Source organism: Pinus tabuliformis, chromosome 4_1 (assembly GCF_031772625.1).
Source record: "Pinus tabuliformis cultivar Carrire ecotype Pingquan chromosome 4_1, CPIR1, whole genome shotgun sequence".
Taxonomy (NCBI): Eukaryota; Viridiplantae; Streptophyta; class Pinopsida; order Pinales; family Pinaceae; genus Pinus; species Pinus tabuliformis.
The window spans coordinates 299039848-299057200 of record NC_142303.1 but is presented as its reverse complement, the minus strand read 5'-3'; the positions used below and the strand labels follow the sequence as shown (position 1 = coordinate 299057200).

At 40.0% G+C, this 17353-nt stretch overlaps 1 protein-coding gene across 1 annotated transcript; it reads left to right on the top strand.

The window, feature by feature from the left end:
* Window positions 1-15364: 15364 nt before the first annotated feature.
* LOC149175466 (uncharacterized) lies at window positions 15365-16577 on the top strand. The gene is made up of 2 exons (XM_089422847.1): window positions 15365-15631; window positions 16180-16577. Exons 1-2 carry the CDS (start codon window positions 15555-15557, stop codon window positions 16415-16417), a joined length of 315 nt encoding a protein of 104 aa, XP_089278973.1. The 5' UTR covers window positions 15365-15554; the 3' UTR covers window positions 16418-16577.
* The last annotated feature ends 776 nt before the right edge of the window (window positions 16578-17353 follow it).

The window sequence follows — 17353 nt, the reverse complement described above, 5'->3', positions numbered from 1 at the left end:
TGTATCCTCCTCGGGCTACTTCCCCTTATCTTCTCCTGTGGTCGCATCACTTCTAAGCACCATATTCACATTTGGGTCTTCTTCGTGTGTTTCAGATCTCATCATTTGGACATTTTGAGTCGGAGTAAGCTGGAGTACCCCTTTCTCATGCATCTGTGCGATCAACGTAGGACAATCTACCATTTCATGATCAAATTGAGCACAGTATGAACAACATATTCTCGTTGGGTTGGTACAATCGTGAGTGTAGTGCCCCAGTCCTCCACAATTGTAACAAATTAATTTTCCATGACCCCTTCCTGGGCCCATCCCTCCTCATCCTTGACCTCCCCCCTGAAATGCAGTGCATGCCATCCTCACAGCTGGGTCGAGGCCTCGCGTTTCTGTCTGCATTCTATAGGCTGGGTTCCACTCCATCATCAACTCGTAGTTGTGACATGTATGCTTGTCATGGCCCACCGACCTACAAAAATTACAAAACAGCTACTGCAGAGTCTATGTATACTTCTGCAACAGATGACAATTGTCCATTGTGTGCTTTCCTCCTATCTGACAGATCGCGCACCATAGCGGGGGTGTCACACTCGGCCCTACTTGTGCCTCTAGTCTCAATGGCATTGGCCCCCCTCCTACCAAGTAGTTCACGAATACCGGACAGTGATCCTTATCGTGGCCCTGGCCTTTGCATTTTATACACCACACTTCCTCGTGCACCTCCAGCTGCGGTTCCCTATCCTACTTCAAGCTCTACATTTCCAAGCAAAGATTCTGTAGTTGCGCATGGATTTGTTGAACTCCCAACCCTGGGTCCTATATTGGTGTTTCAGGAAACCTCATCACCATCTCCAGTGCTTCAGCCTGGGTTGAAAGCTTCTACTGCAAAAACGCCATCCTCAGATGAGGTGTTAAAGACGCCACAAACCACGTGTGGTGTTGCACATCTGTTAGCATCATATTAGCCTTGCACATCATACTCTTCAGTCACTCATCTAGATCCCATGGGGTCTCGCCCAGAAGCATCACAATCTCCTTAAATTCGATGATTGACAGCATTTCTGACTTCGGCCAGCTAAATTCTCTATTTAGCACATTCTGGATTTCCAATATTCCTGCATTTGGGTGATCATTCAAGTGTTTGATATACCATGTCAACGTGCGATCCTGCAGCATGCTCAACAATGTAGCCTTTTTAATGTTATCGTCTGTAACCCCTTGTGCTTCCCACATTGCTCTTACCACGAACCAGAACTGATCCAAGTCCTCATTCCTATTCCTCTTAATACGGATAGCTTAATTGCACTCGCCATACTGAACTATTGGTTTGGTGGAGGTGGTGTGGGCAAAGATGGAGGTGAAGGAGGTGAAGTGAGTGGTGGCATTAGTGGAGATGGTAACTGCGGAATGCGTTGCCTTATCAAACTGACCACACTCCTCAAAGAGACCCAAGCGAGCCCTTCCTCGCTCTCTAGTGAAGGTGAAATTAAGGGATTGTTTCCTAATTCCCCCCTACTTCTGTAGACCTTCCCGCTCCACGTTGTTCCAAACATTAATGTATTCGCATCACCCATTTTTCACATAACAACATCTTAATCCAATTATTCAAAGGTTTGATGTACTTACCTCATGTTCCCCTGAGAAAAAGTCTTTCTGCTCCGTTGTAGCTCACAGTTGTGTCTATCACAAATTCAGTGATAAACCCTCTTATTATCTAGTCAATCCAATGGTCCACAGCTCGCGTTATCTTATCTTCTGATGCCTCTAGTCTATGAACTAACTCCGGAGTCCACATTATCAGTTGATTGAGCTTGTACCTTCCTTGGCTGTCAGCTAACCTCGCGAACCAGTTATATAGTTCAGATGGGAAGGACGTGGAGAAGATCTCGTGAATTTCCATATATACGTAGAGATCCAGCCACCTCTTCTTGGATATCTGCGGAGTTCTGTTCTCCCTTGTCATGAACTTGTGAAGCTTTTTATCCAACCACTCTTCAAGTTCTTCCTTCGTAAGGTTCCAATGGCACGACATCAGACATCCCTTAGGTAGATCCCTGTCCTGGCAACGGAACCATTTGTTGGCTTGATGGGGCCTGACCCAAGTTCAGAAGTGATTTAGCCAAACAAATCCCAAAAATTACTGGCCCTTTTAGCAACAGTCCGTGGTGTCCACACTGAGGTCTCACCCGAGGTAGTATGGGAGGGTGATGGAACTAGGCTTCCGCACCCTAGGGATCTCTTGATGAGGTCTAAGGAATTTATCGAGCCCAACCTATGTGCTTTCACTGCTCTGCGCAACCGTTTAACCTTCACGACTGCTTCCGCACAGCTTTATAAAGAGCGTGAAGATGTGCTATCTAGATCTTTGATCTTCACTATGCTATTATTATAGATCTGGACTTAATTGTGTATACCCAATATTCTTATTAACCATTCAACATTCACACCAAGTGCATGCAATCATAAACCATAAAGCAATGAATAAGCATAATAGAAGCATGAACACACATACGTATGAGAAAATGCACAATATTCAAGAATCAACTTATCTTTTATTAATCCTTTGTTCAAATACAATCCTAACTATTCGCTGCGCACTCAACTGTAGGGGTCTGCACACACAGCTGCAAACTCTACCAGGCCTCTGTGCACACAGCTGCAAAGCCTCTTCCTACTACTACAACCCAAGACTCGGACTTAGAGACTCAAAGCCTAATGCCTTAATCAAAACCCATATTACTTCTCAAGACTCCCAAAATCTACTCTTTACACTTAGAGCCTCGCTCTATTTATACAATCCCATGGTCCGCGGACCATGGGTAGGTTGACACCTTCTATATTAAATTACATTATTTTAGGGCGGACAACCCTAGACTCTGTAGAATTTTTGAATAATAAACACATATTCAATGGAGATTATCCTGATCATGTACTATTACGGAATACATACACAATACATAAGCTCCTCTACGTTGATCATCAATTTAGCAACATCAATAGCATGCACACATTAACACAGTATGTAACGCGGGGAAAGCTTATAGCTGAAAACCCCACACTATCTGTATATTAATGATTGAGAACATGTAACATTACATAGTAAATACTTCTCACAAGTATCCAACACTATCTCCACCTGTTACACACAAACCAGCTCAAACTCAAACAAGTCACAAGTTCAAATCTTCTCCACTGCTTTGCCTGCCTCTATTGCATAAACCTGCTGAGAATCACTCACATTGGAAATCACGTGAGCAGAGGCTATTCTACTGGGCAAATCAACGGAATACTCATTGGCATACTCAATCTCTACTTGTGCAAATCCTCATGCACAACTATAGTCACAACTGATAGCAATCTAATCCTCTAACACCTGTCCCTGCTGAACTGTACATGCACTGACATGCAACTGAGTTAACTGATGTATTCTTTAATTGCTTTATGAGTTAATAATTAGTTTAACAACTCATCATTAGTCTATTTGCAGTTAGACTAATTACAACTACTTTAACCAAGTCAAACTGAACACAACTCCATCAACTCCACAATCAACTCCACCAAACTCAACTGTTTGAGTTCTAACTGAAGTCATGCATGCAAAAACTCAAGTAACCCACAAAGAAAGCGTATTTCCTTCTGATAGCTGCATGTGCCACATTTGTAGCTCAAACTGAAGTGCTCCAAGAGAATAAGACAAAGTTTATAGTCTAAATATTATTATGAGACAATAATATTTGACTTTTCTATTTTTGGTTGCCAGTCTAAAAATAGACTTTGATCACTCCTGCTGTGATCCAAAAATAGACCCTGCGCCATAATTTTCCTGCGGGCCCACTTAGTGAAGGCGACTCCTTTCCACTAAGCTCCATCATCTTGTTGCAATCTCAACACTCCCTCTTAACAAGATATGGATTATTAGCAACCCCTATCCTGCCTTGGTGGTATTCGAATTTGCTCCTGGTGAGTGCCTTCGTCAGAATATCAGCATCTTGATCCTCTGTTGGAATGTATGAAAGTAACATGATTATCCGCTGCACACAATCTCTGATATGATGGTACCTGATGTCAATATTCTTAGATCTATCATGAAATACAGGATTAGCCGAGAGTTTAATGCAACTCTGGTTATCACAGTAAATCATAGTAGGATCCAAGTGAGAACCGAACAAGTCGACTAGGATCTTCCTCATCCATATAGCCTCGCATGCAGCCAAACTTGCTGCCATATACTCGGCCTCTGCTGAACTGAGTGCCACGGATCTCTGCTTCCTGTTGTACCAAGAAACTGTTGTCGATCCAATACTGAAGACCCCTCCTGATGTGCTCTTTCTGTCCGTTGGGCTCCCTGCCCAATCTGCATCCGTGAAGCCACATAGCTTCACCTCATCCTCCTGTCTGTACCACAATCCATATCTCGATGTGCCTCTCAAATAACACAATACATGCTTGCCCGCCTTCCAGAAGAGCTTGGTAGGCTTAACCATAGCTTGTGAAAGCTGGTTAACTGCATAGGATATATCGGGTCGTGTATTGACCAGATACATAAGCGACCCCACCAACTGTCGATAAACAGTGGCATCCACTTCTTCTGTTGAAGTGGCATCCTCCTTCCTCCAACCTCCAGGAAGAGGAGTATCAACAGGCTTGCATCCATGCATGTTGAACTTCTCTAGTATCTCCCGAGCATACTTACCCTGAGAAACAAACAGTCCACCACTGCGCTGCCAAATTTCCAATCCCAGGAAATAATGAAGGAGGCCCAAGTCCTTCATCTCAAACTCCTTAGCAAGATCATCCTTGCATGAGAGTATCAACAGCTCATCACCTGTTAGAATCAAATCATCTACGTACAGTACAATGATAAGCAACTTACCCTCCACCACAATCTGGTATAGGTTAGGATCCACCTTGCTCTTGGAGAATCCAAGTCCGGTGAAATAGCTGTCTATCCATGTGTACCAAGCACGTGGTTCTTGTTTCAACCCATACAACGCTCTCTTGAGCCTGCACACATGCGACTCGCTGTTGAAGATCTCAAAACCTTTGGGCTGCTCAATGTACACCTCCTCCTCAATGACTCCGTTGAGGAACGCAGTCTTCACATCCATCTAATGAATGTTCCATCCCATCTATGCTGAGAGAGCAAGAATCGTCCGTATGGAAGAATACCTTGCGACAGGTGCAAAGGTCTCCTCATAATTGATCCCCTCTATCTATGAAAAGCCTCAGGCAACAAATCTTGCCTTGTACTTCTCCACACTCCCGTCAGCTACCTGCTTAACTTTGTAGATCCATCTCGAACCCACCACTGATTTCCCTTCCGATCTAGGAACAATCTCCCATGCATTGTTTCTGACAATAGAATCATACTCTTCCACCATGGCGTCTACCCATGCGGGATCCTCCACAGCTTCCTCGAAAGAGGATGGCTTAGTCACAACACACTTGCTCATAAGAGCCATGTATCCAGTGTACCAATCAGATGACTGTCTCTGCCTACGTTGGGCTGTAGGTGGTCCTACAACTTTCTTTGCATCTTGAGCCAGTCGCTCAGCTTCTATCAAGCACTTTCGCCCTCTGATGGTTGGCACTGCATGAGTGGTCTCTTCCACTCCATGAACCTCATCCTGTGGCTGATCCACATCATGAAGCTCATCCTTAGGAACTAATAGCTCCTCATCTGCATGCAAGTGTAGCTCCCTCTCAAGCGAACACTTCATGGGTTTCTCCTGAAATTTGATATCCCGTCGCATAACAGTTTTACCACTGTCTGGAAAATACACACGATAGTTGTGGGGCGTATCAGTGTAACCCACAAATATCCCAACCTCTGTAGTCAGCTCCAACTTCTTCCTAGCATCCTTTGTCACATGCATGTAAAGGTTAGCACCAAAAATCCTCAAATGAGAAAGATCAGGCTTCTTACTAGAATAAGCCTCCTCGGGTGTACTCATGCCAAGTATCATGTGAGGACAATGGTTCTGCACATAAACTGTTGTATTGCATGCTTTAGCCCACAAGTGAAGGGGTAGGCCCTGATCATGCAACATCGCCCATGCAGCACCCACGATCGTTATGTTCTTCAGCTCAGCAACCCCTTTCTGTTGTGGGTTATGGGGAGCTATGAGCTCTCTTCGAATCCCTTCTGCCTTGCAGAAATCCTTGAACTCGTCAGAGATGTATTGACCACCATTATCGCTCCTAAGAGCCTTCACCTTCTTCCCTGACTCCTTCTCGACTAGTGCTTTGAATTCACAGAACTTTGAATATGTCTCGCTCTTCTTCTGCATGAAGAAGATCCAGCACTTACGAGAGAAATCATCAACAAAAATCACATAATACCTGTGTTTTGCTGTCGAAGCAACTAAGAAAAGTCCACACACGTCTGTGTGAATTCTCTCAAGGATCGTTGTGGCACGACTATCCTTCTCATGAAAGGTGGCTTTCACAAACTTCCCCAAAGTACACCCCTTGCACTGATCTGACTACGTAAGAGTGCCTTTAGGAAGCCCTGTAGTGATCTGCTGTAGTATCTTCAAGGCTCCATGGTGAAGGTGACCCAATCTCCTATGCCACAACTCGCCATCATCCCGACTCACCAATCCTTCTGCCTTGCATGCCATTGCTGTGCATCCATCTACATGCAACTGATAAAGGTTCCTCACTCGAAGCCCTATCTTCCGGGTTTCACCAATTGTCTTGCTGCGCAGGAAAGCCTTTCCCTCGCTGAAAACAACATCATACCCCTTTTCTTCTAACATCGCCACAGAGATAAGATTCTTCTTCAATCCTGGAACATGCATGACTTCCTTCAATATGAAGGGTTTACCCGACTCCCTCTCAAAGGAAATGGTACCGATACCGGTCGCACTGTATCTACCATCATCGCCCATCTCGATGTGCACTCCAAGATCTTTGTCCTCCAGATCAAAGAACAAATCTCGATCTCCCATCATGTGAAAAGACCCACCACTGTCCAAGAACCACACCGATCCCATCACCCTTGAAACCAAGCATGCGATCAATGAAAAATCAAGCTCAAACTGCGAGGCTAGAGCCTCCTCTGCTGCAGATCCTGCAGCTTGCTTGTTCTTCTTCTTCTGCGAACAATTAGTGGCATAGTGTCCGTGCTGGTGATAGTGAAAACACTTCACCTTGGACATGTCCTGCTTCTTGCCTTTCGCACCAGACTGAGAAGCTTTCTTGCTCTTCCCCTTCTTTGCTTTGGCAGCCAAAGCGCAATTTTCTTCATCAGCTCCCTTTGATGAAGATCCATCCCTGGTACTCCGCCTGATCTCCTCCTGCACAAGATCTGACCACAGTCTTTCCCATCCTGGAAATTTCTCCCGACCATTGATAGAGTCCTGATAGGAATGCCAACTCTTCGGAAGACCAAGGAGAGCCAAGCTCACCAAGTCCTCATCATCGACAGTAACCCCCACACTTCCCAGCTCATCTCGACACTGAGTGAACTTCGTGAGATACTTGGACATACTGTCACCCTTCTCACATTTGATGTTTCTGAGTTTATCTTTGAGCACCAAATTCCTCTCATTGCTCTTGCTTTGGAATAGATCTGTTAAATCCTTCCACATCAAATATGGAGAAGTCTTTCCATGCAGGCTGGACACAATGTGATCCTTCATGCCCTCCAACAGAATCCTTCGACACTTTGTTGTCTTATTTTGCCAAGCATCAGCTTGAGTAGCATTAGTGGGCTTTTGGACATCAGTCTCTATGAACTCCTTCAGCCCGTTATCATCCAATACTACCTCCATCCTGTCCTTCCATGCAATATAGTTTGAGCTGCCCTCAAGAGCATACTCCAATCGCAATCCGTTGAAAGACATTGCTTCTTTGACACCAAGAAAACACTGCTGCAAATTCGAATTCCACCAGCTCCAAACTCAATTGCCTCGGATCTAAGATTCATGAGAACAAAATATTTCTCATACAGAGATTAACTATATGGGCATTCACTAGATATCTCACCTTCCAAAGGAAGGATGAATCCAGAGGCTACCTGGCCCGATTACAGACACTGCCTGAAGAAATAGAATGTAAACACTTCCTAAATAATAGATCTGATGATCAATAGCTTTGATACCATTTAGAAATTTTGAATAATAAACACATATTCAATGGAGATTATCCTGATCATGTACTATTACAGAATACATACACAATACATAAGCTCCTCTATGTTGATCATCAATTTAGCAGCATCAATAACAATAAAACATCAATAGCATGCACACATTAACACAGTATGTAACCCGGGGAAAGCTTACAGCTGAAAACCCCATGCTATATGTATATTAATGATTGAGAACATGTAACATTACATAGTCAATACTTCTCACAAGTATCCAACACTATCTCCACCTGTTACACACAAACCAACTCAGACTCAAACAAGTCACAAGTTCAAATCTGCTCCACTGCTTTGCCTGCCTCTATTGCATAAACCTACTGAGAATCACTCAAACTGGAAATCACATGAGCAAAGGCTATTCTACTGGGCAAATCAATGCAATACTCATTGGCATACTCAATCTCTACTTGTGCAAATCCTCATGCACAACTATAGTCACAATTGATAGCAATCTGATCCTCTAACACCTGTCCCTGCTGAACTGTACATGCACTGACATGCAACTGAGTTAACTGATGTATTCTTTAGTTGCTTTATGAGTTAATAATTAGTTTAACAACTCATCATTAGTCTATTTGCAGTTAGACTAATTACAACTACTTTAACCAAGTCAAACTGAACACAACTCCATCAACTCCACAATCAACTCCACCAAACTCAACTGTTTGAGTTCTAACTGACATCATGCATACAACAACTCAACTGACCCACAAAGAAAGCGTATTTCCTTCCGATAGCTGCATGTGCCACATCTGTAGCTCAAACTGAAGTGCTCCAAGAGAATAAGACAAAGTTTATAGTCTAAATATTATTATGAGACAATAATATTTGACTTTTCTATTTTTGGCTGCCAGTCTAAAAATAGACTTTGATCACTCCTGTTGTGATCCAAAAATAGACCTTGTGCCATAATTTTCCTGCAGGCCCACTTAGTGAAGGCGACTCCTTTCCACTAAGCTCCATCATCTTGTTGCAATCTCAATAGACTCTCGTGCTCCGCGCCGACATTTTGTGGGGTATTTACATTACAATGACCAAAATTCAGGCTTTAAGCCCCAAAAACCCGCTATGGGGGGATCCGCTGCCCAACAGACCACTAGTGACTGATTGGCCCAACACTCACTTGTGTTGTGAGTGGGGCTCTTATTGAACTCACACCATTTTTTGGTGTCTTTCTTTATCTTCATGGTGTTGTTCTTTGCTTGCGTCTTCGGTGGGTTGTCCTGGGTTGCCCCGCCTTGGCTTTTTCCTTTTCTCTTAGGTTTGGAGGTGCCTTTCCCTTGCCTCAGATTCGTAGATCCAAAGTCTTGCTTCTTCTGTTTAAATTTCTGCTCGATTTTGATAGTGTATTGATAGGCTGTGCCAAGGGGGGAGCTATCAAAGAACTCCATCTCATCTTGGATGTACTTGCCTAGACAACCACGATACTTGAGTACCAAATGTCACTCAAAATCCTTGATACTCAACTTCAGACGAAGGGTATGAGAAATATTTGTGAACTCTAGCACATCTTGATCCCTTCCCCACCATAGCATGGTGCACTTTATGTGTTTATCCTCGTAGCTCCTGATCGGGTAATATTGCTCCTTGATGGCATCCCAGAAATAATTCCAAGTGGTGCGGCTAAAAATAGTGAGGTTACACTTTCATCCCTCTTCTCACAGTAGGTTTCCCACTAGTCCTTGACATAGCGGGTGGCTTTATGGAGTGCAAAAGTAATATTTTCCTAGTTGAAAAAACCATGAAGCAAAAAATACCCTTCTAGCGTATTTAACCATTTATCTACAACATCCACAGCTATTCGACCTTCAAATATGGGGATATCAAAGTTAACTTGTACCTTAAAGGGCGTGGCGCTTCTGGAGTAGTTGTTAGAAGGAGATGCATCACCTCTGGGTAATCGATGAAGGATCCGAGCAAAGTTTTCCATCATTGCGTTCCTTTGTCACTTAAGGGCTTCTTTGGGAAATATTTTGAAAGGATTTCTTGTCCCCTCATATTTTTTTTCTTCCACCATGGGAGATCATCGGGGTTTGCGAGGCTGGTCTTGCAAAGGTTCAACTAGTTCGTGCCCTAAGTCCTTATACCCTAACCTCATTGGAGACATGCAAAGAAAAATAAAGAAAGAGGAGACCACTTTGATACTACTGATCCAAGCTTAAACAGGAATGCAATAAAATAAGAATATAACCATAAATACAAAGTTGGTAGAAATAACACTTCATTTAATTAATATCAAAGAAATGAAATATGCTTACATACAAAATGGAAATAAACTAGCTCGGGTGATGGTAGCTTATCTTTGAGAAGAGATGTGGTGGCTGCATGCCTCTGAACTATGTTACAATGAGGCTTGAAGGCTCATTTATTATTCAAAAATAATGGAAAACCATAAACATCCAAAAACCTAACCCTAGCAGATGAAGCGCCAAAACTATGATCCCTGTTTGGGTAAATTGGTACATCAACTTCGTGGGGTCGTAACTTTGGCATACGATCTTCGTTTGACACACACAATACCTCGTTAGAAATATCTATCTCAGGATAACAAATTTCAATTGCGAACATGAGTTTTCCAAAAAAACATCGTTTAGGGCCTCAACACGGTTTCAGAAGTTCAAGACCCGAAAAAATGCCAAAAGTATTAAACTGTGCTATAATTAAGGAAACTGAAAAACTAAAAGAAACAATGGTGGGGGTCTAAGTGGAATAGGCAGGTGGCCACCAATATCCACCTAAATCAAACCATTTCAATGAAATGGTCGTCTTGGTCGTATGTTCTACTTGGGCAAGTCTCTTAACCAACACAACCCACTCTGGTATTTTAATTTTTGTGGTGTTCGGTGGTGCCACATTGTGGTGATGTTGCATGCCACATAGACATGCCATGGTGTCACTATATATTCAATGCTACGATGTGGACTAGTTAGGAGAATGTTATATATATATATATCTTTATCCTTTTCTTTACATATGAATATATACTTAGAACTATCTTTCCTGAGCTTAACATTTAGATACCATTCCTCAAAATTCACATAGGAAACCAACATTTTGTATTCTTATAGGAAATCACATAGGATTAGCATTAACATGAACACTTTTATAGCATAATAGGCATGTACATAATATTCAAATGTAGGAAACATAAGTAAGCACTTTTCTTATAATGTAAAGTCTAGCAACTGAGATTGGGATTTCAACTCTCCACCCAACATTAGATTGGCCTACATTGCAATCTTTCTTGCAACCAATCATCCTTGAGCCAAATTTCAGAGCTTGAGGAGGTAGTTTAGCTAGGAACTCTCAACCATCGCTCACATATAGTGAACAAAAGCCCATCTTTCCCAGTTTTTCTCAACAATTACCAATTGTTACACCAAAAAAGTTGTTAATCCAATCAACACCAACATAGGGTTTCTCACAAGGAACAAATAGTCTCAGTTTATTTTTTGATAGAGATTTACATAATCAATAATGGGGACTTATTAGTTGTGTTACTATTGTGAGAGTGAGAGCACGCATGCCCAGAGACCTCAAAGTGGTGGTACACCTTTATCAACCTCAGGCTACACTAGGTGTTATCATCCCAACTAGTTGTGGAGTTCCTCATCCCACCCGCGTTTCTCAACCAGCTAGTTCCTAGTGGTTTTATCAACCCCGAAAGCAAGCCACTGCAATGTGATTCTCAACTAGCGAGCCTTCTAGGGTTTCTCAGTTGGGCTACCACTAGAGTGATCCGTTCCCTCTAAATTCTCTCTACGTTCTTCTCCTTTGCACTGCTTCTTTTTCCTTCTTGCATGAATGAATCATGAATAAATCATGTCTCCTCCCCAACTCCTTTTTTTGCCTGCGTGCCTTTTATTTTGTCCTTCGACCTTTGAATCTACTAGCCCACTCCACTGTTGCCACATTGTCGCACTTACCCCTTGGGGAAGCCTCCCTCGCCACCTTCCATTACCATCATTGTAACCAAATGGTCCTCGTGGTCATATGTTCTACCTAGGGCAAGTCTCTTAACTAACACAACCCACTATGGTAATTTAATTTTTGTCCCTTTTACTTATGGATTTGCCGAAGAGAAGCATGGGCTCATCCTTTTTTCTTCAGCTAAAATCAATTGTCTACTCAGCCCATTTAAGGCACACCATCAACTTCCCATAACTAGCGTTAATGATCCAACTTTCTTCAATTTCTCAAGCAAAATCTCTACCCAAGCTCTAAAATTTGTTTCCCAATATCTCAGCCATTGTTTTATAGAATTATAAATACAATATTTACAATAGGGAAACTAGTAAAAGGGTTGTCACATCAATCTCCCCGAGTCAAGTTTGAGGGGGGGATTTTTAGGTTGGTTAAGGAAAACTTGACTCAATCAAGTTACTAGTGGCTTTTGGGCTCCAGGTATATGACAACCCTTGGTTTTTCCAATGGTATTATTATCTAAAGTAGGCTATTTAAAGGCTAGAAAAGCTCCATGATAGGTCATCCCAGTGGCCATTTTGAAGAAAGCAATGGTGTATTTAGACACCACCACTTCTCTAGGTGCTTCTTAATCCTAAGAGAGAAAGAATAATGTCCAGAGTAAGGAAATTTTGATTGGATTTATTGTAAAAATGTTATTTGAATCAATTTAAAGGAAAAATTAACTTCACCTTTACTTGATAGGAAACTTTTTATTCATTCACATATTCAATCATGATATATATACACAATTGTATCTACTATAAATATCTATTGTTTAGGATCAATGAAGCAATAGTATATCATGGTGTCTGTAAGTTCTATTTAATTAGTTCTAGATACATTTTCCACAACTCCATGATATCATGTATGCATCTTTATCAACAAGTTGTGGACTTCATATGAAGCAACTAAGAAGATCCACCCCACAAGCATTCTCTCAATCCATATCTTTTTATACACATACATTAAGTAGCATCCCAACCGATGCCATGAGAAGAAATGGAGATTGATTCCCTTAGTGCTACCTTGTCTAACTCACAAGGTTAAAACAACTGTACAACTTAAAATCCAAAAAAAAACCTTTAAGGATTTACATGATTACCTAGCATAAGTCCTAGATGACCATTAAACTTAGGGCTGAATCGTGTACTACAATTTTAAAAAATACACTTCAAAAATTGGCAAAAGAAAAACAAAAAACAAAACAAAAACTGCACATACATACACTTAATTTCATTAAAAAAAAACACATTTCATTACCAAAAAAACACATTTCAGTATAACATAATGGTCATTCAAATAGTGTAAACTAATTAATAATATCTTATTACAATGATAAAAAATACAATTAACTTTTATTATATTGATGAACACACGGATGAATGTTCATTTTCAATTAAAAAAAAATTAAAGAGAAAAAGAAAATAGTCTTCTCCCTAATTCTATGTCAAAATATCAAAGCTATGAAATATCATAACATCTAAAACTAGATAACTAAACCATAAATCAATATTATAAACACTTGGCAGAATGACATACCTATGTCTACAGTGAATGAATTCACCCTATACCTATTTGGCTTTTTCTTTTCACTATCATTTTTCCCAACTTCGCATCTGGCCCATGGATAGCGTATTAGGTCAACTTCAGTGGTTATGAGTCCTCGTAAGGGATCATGGTTTCCACCAAATTACTTTGATTTCGTATTATTTTGCTCCCTCTTATATAATACTTTTCCACCTTTTCAGTCTTGCAAATATTATTTTTGAATAGACTCTGCACTCTTTTTTATTAGAGTATTCAATTATTGTTGGGTTTATTTTGGAATGGCTTTCATAATGGTGAGAATCGTATCATATGTCACAATAGTTGGATGACAACACTATCCGAAAGAATGAGAGATTCAGTTACACTAGCTATGTTCTGTGGCATGATAGTTAGATGCACTTAGACTGATTTCGTCGCAGGAATATTTTGCAATACTCCTAACTAAAACTAAATTGACATTTCCAATCTCAAATAGAATTTTTTACAAAATAATGGGAATTAGCTTGAAAAATAATGAAAATTTTCGTAAGATTATGATAAAATTTGAATTTCTTTTTTATAAATTTTGGATTTTGAGTAACAATGTGAATCTATTTTCACCAATAAAAAAACATTCAAACACCAGCATTCTGATTTTTTAGTTGTTCTTTTTACAGGATTCGGCTAAGAAGTCTGCCCTCCAAACAAATTTGTGGCTTTCGTAGAAAACGTGTATCAAAATAGTCTTACCATACACCTGTAGGCTACCGGAAACTGTGACAACTTTCTTGGTCCGTGTGCCGTCCTCAGCTACATAGCCGCGTGCCATAAGCCGTAACTATGACAAGTTTCATGGTCCGCGTGCCTTAAGCCTTCAGGTTCTGCGTACCGTCTTCAGCCATCTGGTCCCCATGCCTTAATCCATGGACAGGACGCTGTAGGACTTATGCGCTTTGCTGCTGGTTCATCCATCTCTGGATCCAGAAATGGAGCACCGTTACAATTTGCATGTGATGCTGCTCCGGGCTATCAAATCGCTCAGGGCTGTCCTTTTCGAAAAGAGCGCATTTCTGCATTATTTTCGATTCGCCAAAAGCCAGGTATTTCTCGCTGAACCTGAACTTGGTCAATCACTAATATTAATTTCAAATGGAGTTGTCTATAATGCGACTTTTTGAGATTCCGGTGACGGAATCCGGCGGAAGAAATTGAGATGAAATCATGATTTGTTGCAGTTAAAATGGTTTTTTAACTGCATATTCGGATTCAGCACCCTGAAAAACCCCTGGGACGGTTTCATTGTGCAGAAATTAGCTATCAAACTTGGATTCCAATAAATTACTGCCGGATTTTCACCGGAAAAAATCGCCGGAAAGGCTTTCAAAAAGTCGCGTTAAAGACTAGTGCATTTCAAATAGCAGAATACATTCTCCATTGACAACCAATCGATGACTATGAATAAAGCGGAAAGCATAAGGCGTTAAGAATTGAAAATCAATTCGAACGCACGGGGATCGGAGACCTTGACCTAAACAAACAAAATAATCTTCTCATCACATTTTAAATAAAAAGAATGCGAATAAAGAAACAAGAAGAATATCTGGATGCAATGATCTTGACCTAAACAAACAAAATAATTTCTGATCAAATTTTAAATGAAAAGAATGCAAATAAGAAAATGAAAAGAATGCAAATAAGAAAAGAAGAAGAATATCTGGAAAAGGGGAAACCTAAACTTAGTTTAAAAGGAGGGCCAGTGGAGACAATGCAGAGTCATAGTGGTGAAGAGCAGTCTCTGCCTCTGTGCCTGCCTTAAACAGAGAGACAGAGATTAACTTTTGCTTCGTTGATTTTGCTTGCTTGAGTTACACGCTACATTTATTTATTTTCTCTTCGCTTCGCTGCTTTCACTATGGCAAAGCTTGTGTCTCCGAATAAGTTATCTTCTCTCAGATCTCTGTTAGGCGACCTTGGCGGGACTCACGGTTGGTATGCACTCTCACATTAAAATTAAAATTTCATTTGAAGATTCGCAGTATGTCTATTTGGGAATGTTAGGGTTTTGTATGTACATGAAACACAGAATAGAAAAAAATATTAAGATTTTCGGTTCTTTAACCACTTTTATGCAGGGAACACTAAAGAGTTATTGAGATTTTCGTTTCTTTATTTCTCTTATGCAGGGAACACTAAGGAGTTATTGAGATTTTCGTTTCTATATCTTCTTTTATGCAGGGAACACCAAAGAGTTATTGAGATTTTCGTTTCTTTATCTTCTTTTATGCAGGGAACACTAAAGAGTTATTGAGATTTTAGTTTCTTTATCTTCTTTTATGCAGGGAACACTAAAGAGTTATTTAGATTTTCGTTTCCTTATCTTCTTTTATGCAAGGAACACTAAAGAGTTATTAAGATTTTCGTTTCTTCATTTCTTTTATGCAGGGAACAGAGTTATTCAGATTTTCGTTTATTTCTCTTCTTTTAAGGACGGAATAGAGGAGTTATTAAGATTTTCGTTTCTATATTTCTTTATGCAGGGAACAGAGGAGTTACGCAACATCGGTGGGCAGAGCGGCGACTTTGTTGGGCAGCGATGGCGTGATAACGGAGGTGGCGTCGCCTCAACAATGTAAAGCAGCAGGCGAAAAAGAAGAGGCGCAAGGAAAAAAGAAGGGTTTCTGGATGAGAGATCCCGCCACCGGGGCCTGGATTCCGGAGGATCACTTCGGCGATGTCGACATTGCGGAACTCCGAGCGAAGGTCCTCTCCTCCTGAAAGCAGAAGATAACATACAATCCGAGAAAATATGGCATAGAATAATGGATCTGTTCTGCAACTGCAAATCCTTGTTTTGAAAAGAAAACTTCAAGTTATGTAACTTCCATTTTTCCTTGCGAGTTTCTTTGAAATGAGTATTAAATCTTTGAAAACCCTATTTTGTCTTTGTTTTTATATTTGAAGTCGAGTCGATACAGAGGACTTTAGTGAAACTGTGATACAATATTTGCGTTGACATGAGATTTTAATACCATTAGCTTTCACGGTCCTCGATTTTGATGTGGATTTCAATTTGATGTGGATTTCAATCTCACGATCACCGATGGAATACAGGTTGTAAATTTGTCCGTTAAATATATTCAAAAATTTAACAAATGGATGTTACATGTCATAATCGAAAATGTCAAGACAACGGGTAATGAGGCTCTCTGCACAACGATTTGTTCCATTTTTAAATTCCACTCTTAATAAAAAGCTTAAAAATTAAAAAAATCAAGAGAGTCCCAATCATAATTTAATTAAAAAATCATTATAGGATTAAAATATACTTATAAATAATAAATAATTGATTTATATAATAAGTTTTGTTTTGTTTTTTTTGTTTAAAACAAAATTGAAAATTTTTCATAAATGAAAGTATTTAAATTATTATTTATTGATATATAAATTCATTTATTTAAAATAATATGGTAATAAAATATTAACTGTATTTATTAAATTGAGATTTGATCTTTTAATTATATATAAAATAGTGTAATTTTTCATATTTTTGTTTCTATTTTTTAAGTTGTGAATTTATTTATTGGGTTAAAAAATATATTTTAAACCATAAAAACTAATAATAATTAAACTATATTATTAATTATAAAAAACAAATAAAATATAATATAATATTATAAAATTTTCATATATAATTTTTTATATTTATTATAA

Excerpts from the sequence above, each read along its gene's own strand:
- LOC149175466 (XM_089422847.1), top strand. The coding sequence starts at position 15,555 with ATGGCAAAGCTTGTGTCTCCGAATAAGTTATCTTCTCTCAGATCTCTG. Across the intron at positions 15,632-16,179 it reads CTTGGCGGGACTCACGGTTG|GGAACAGAGGAGTTACGCAA; the intron begins GTATGCACTCTC and ends TTCTTTATGCAG.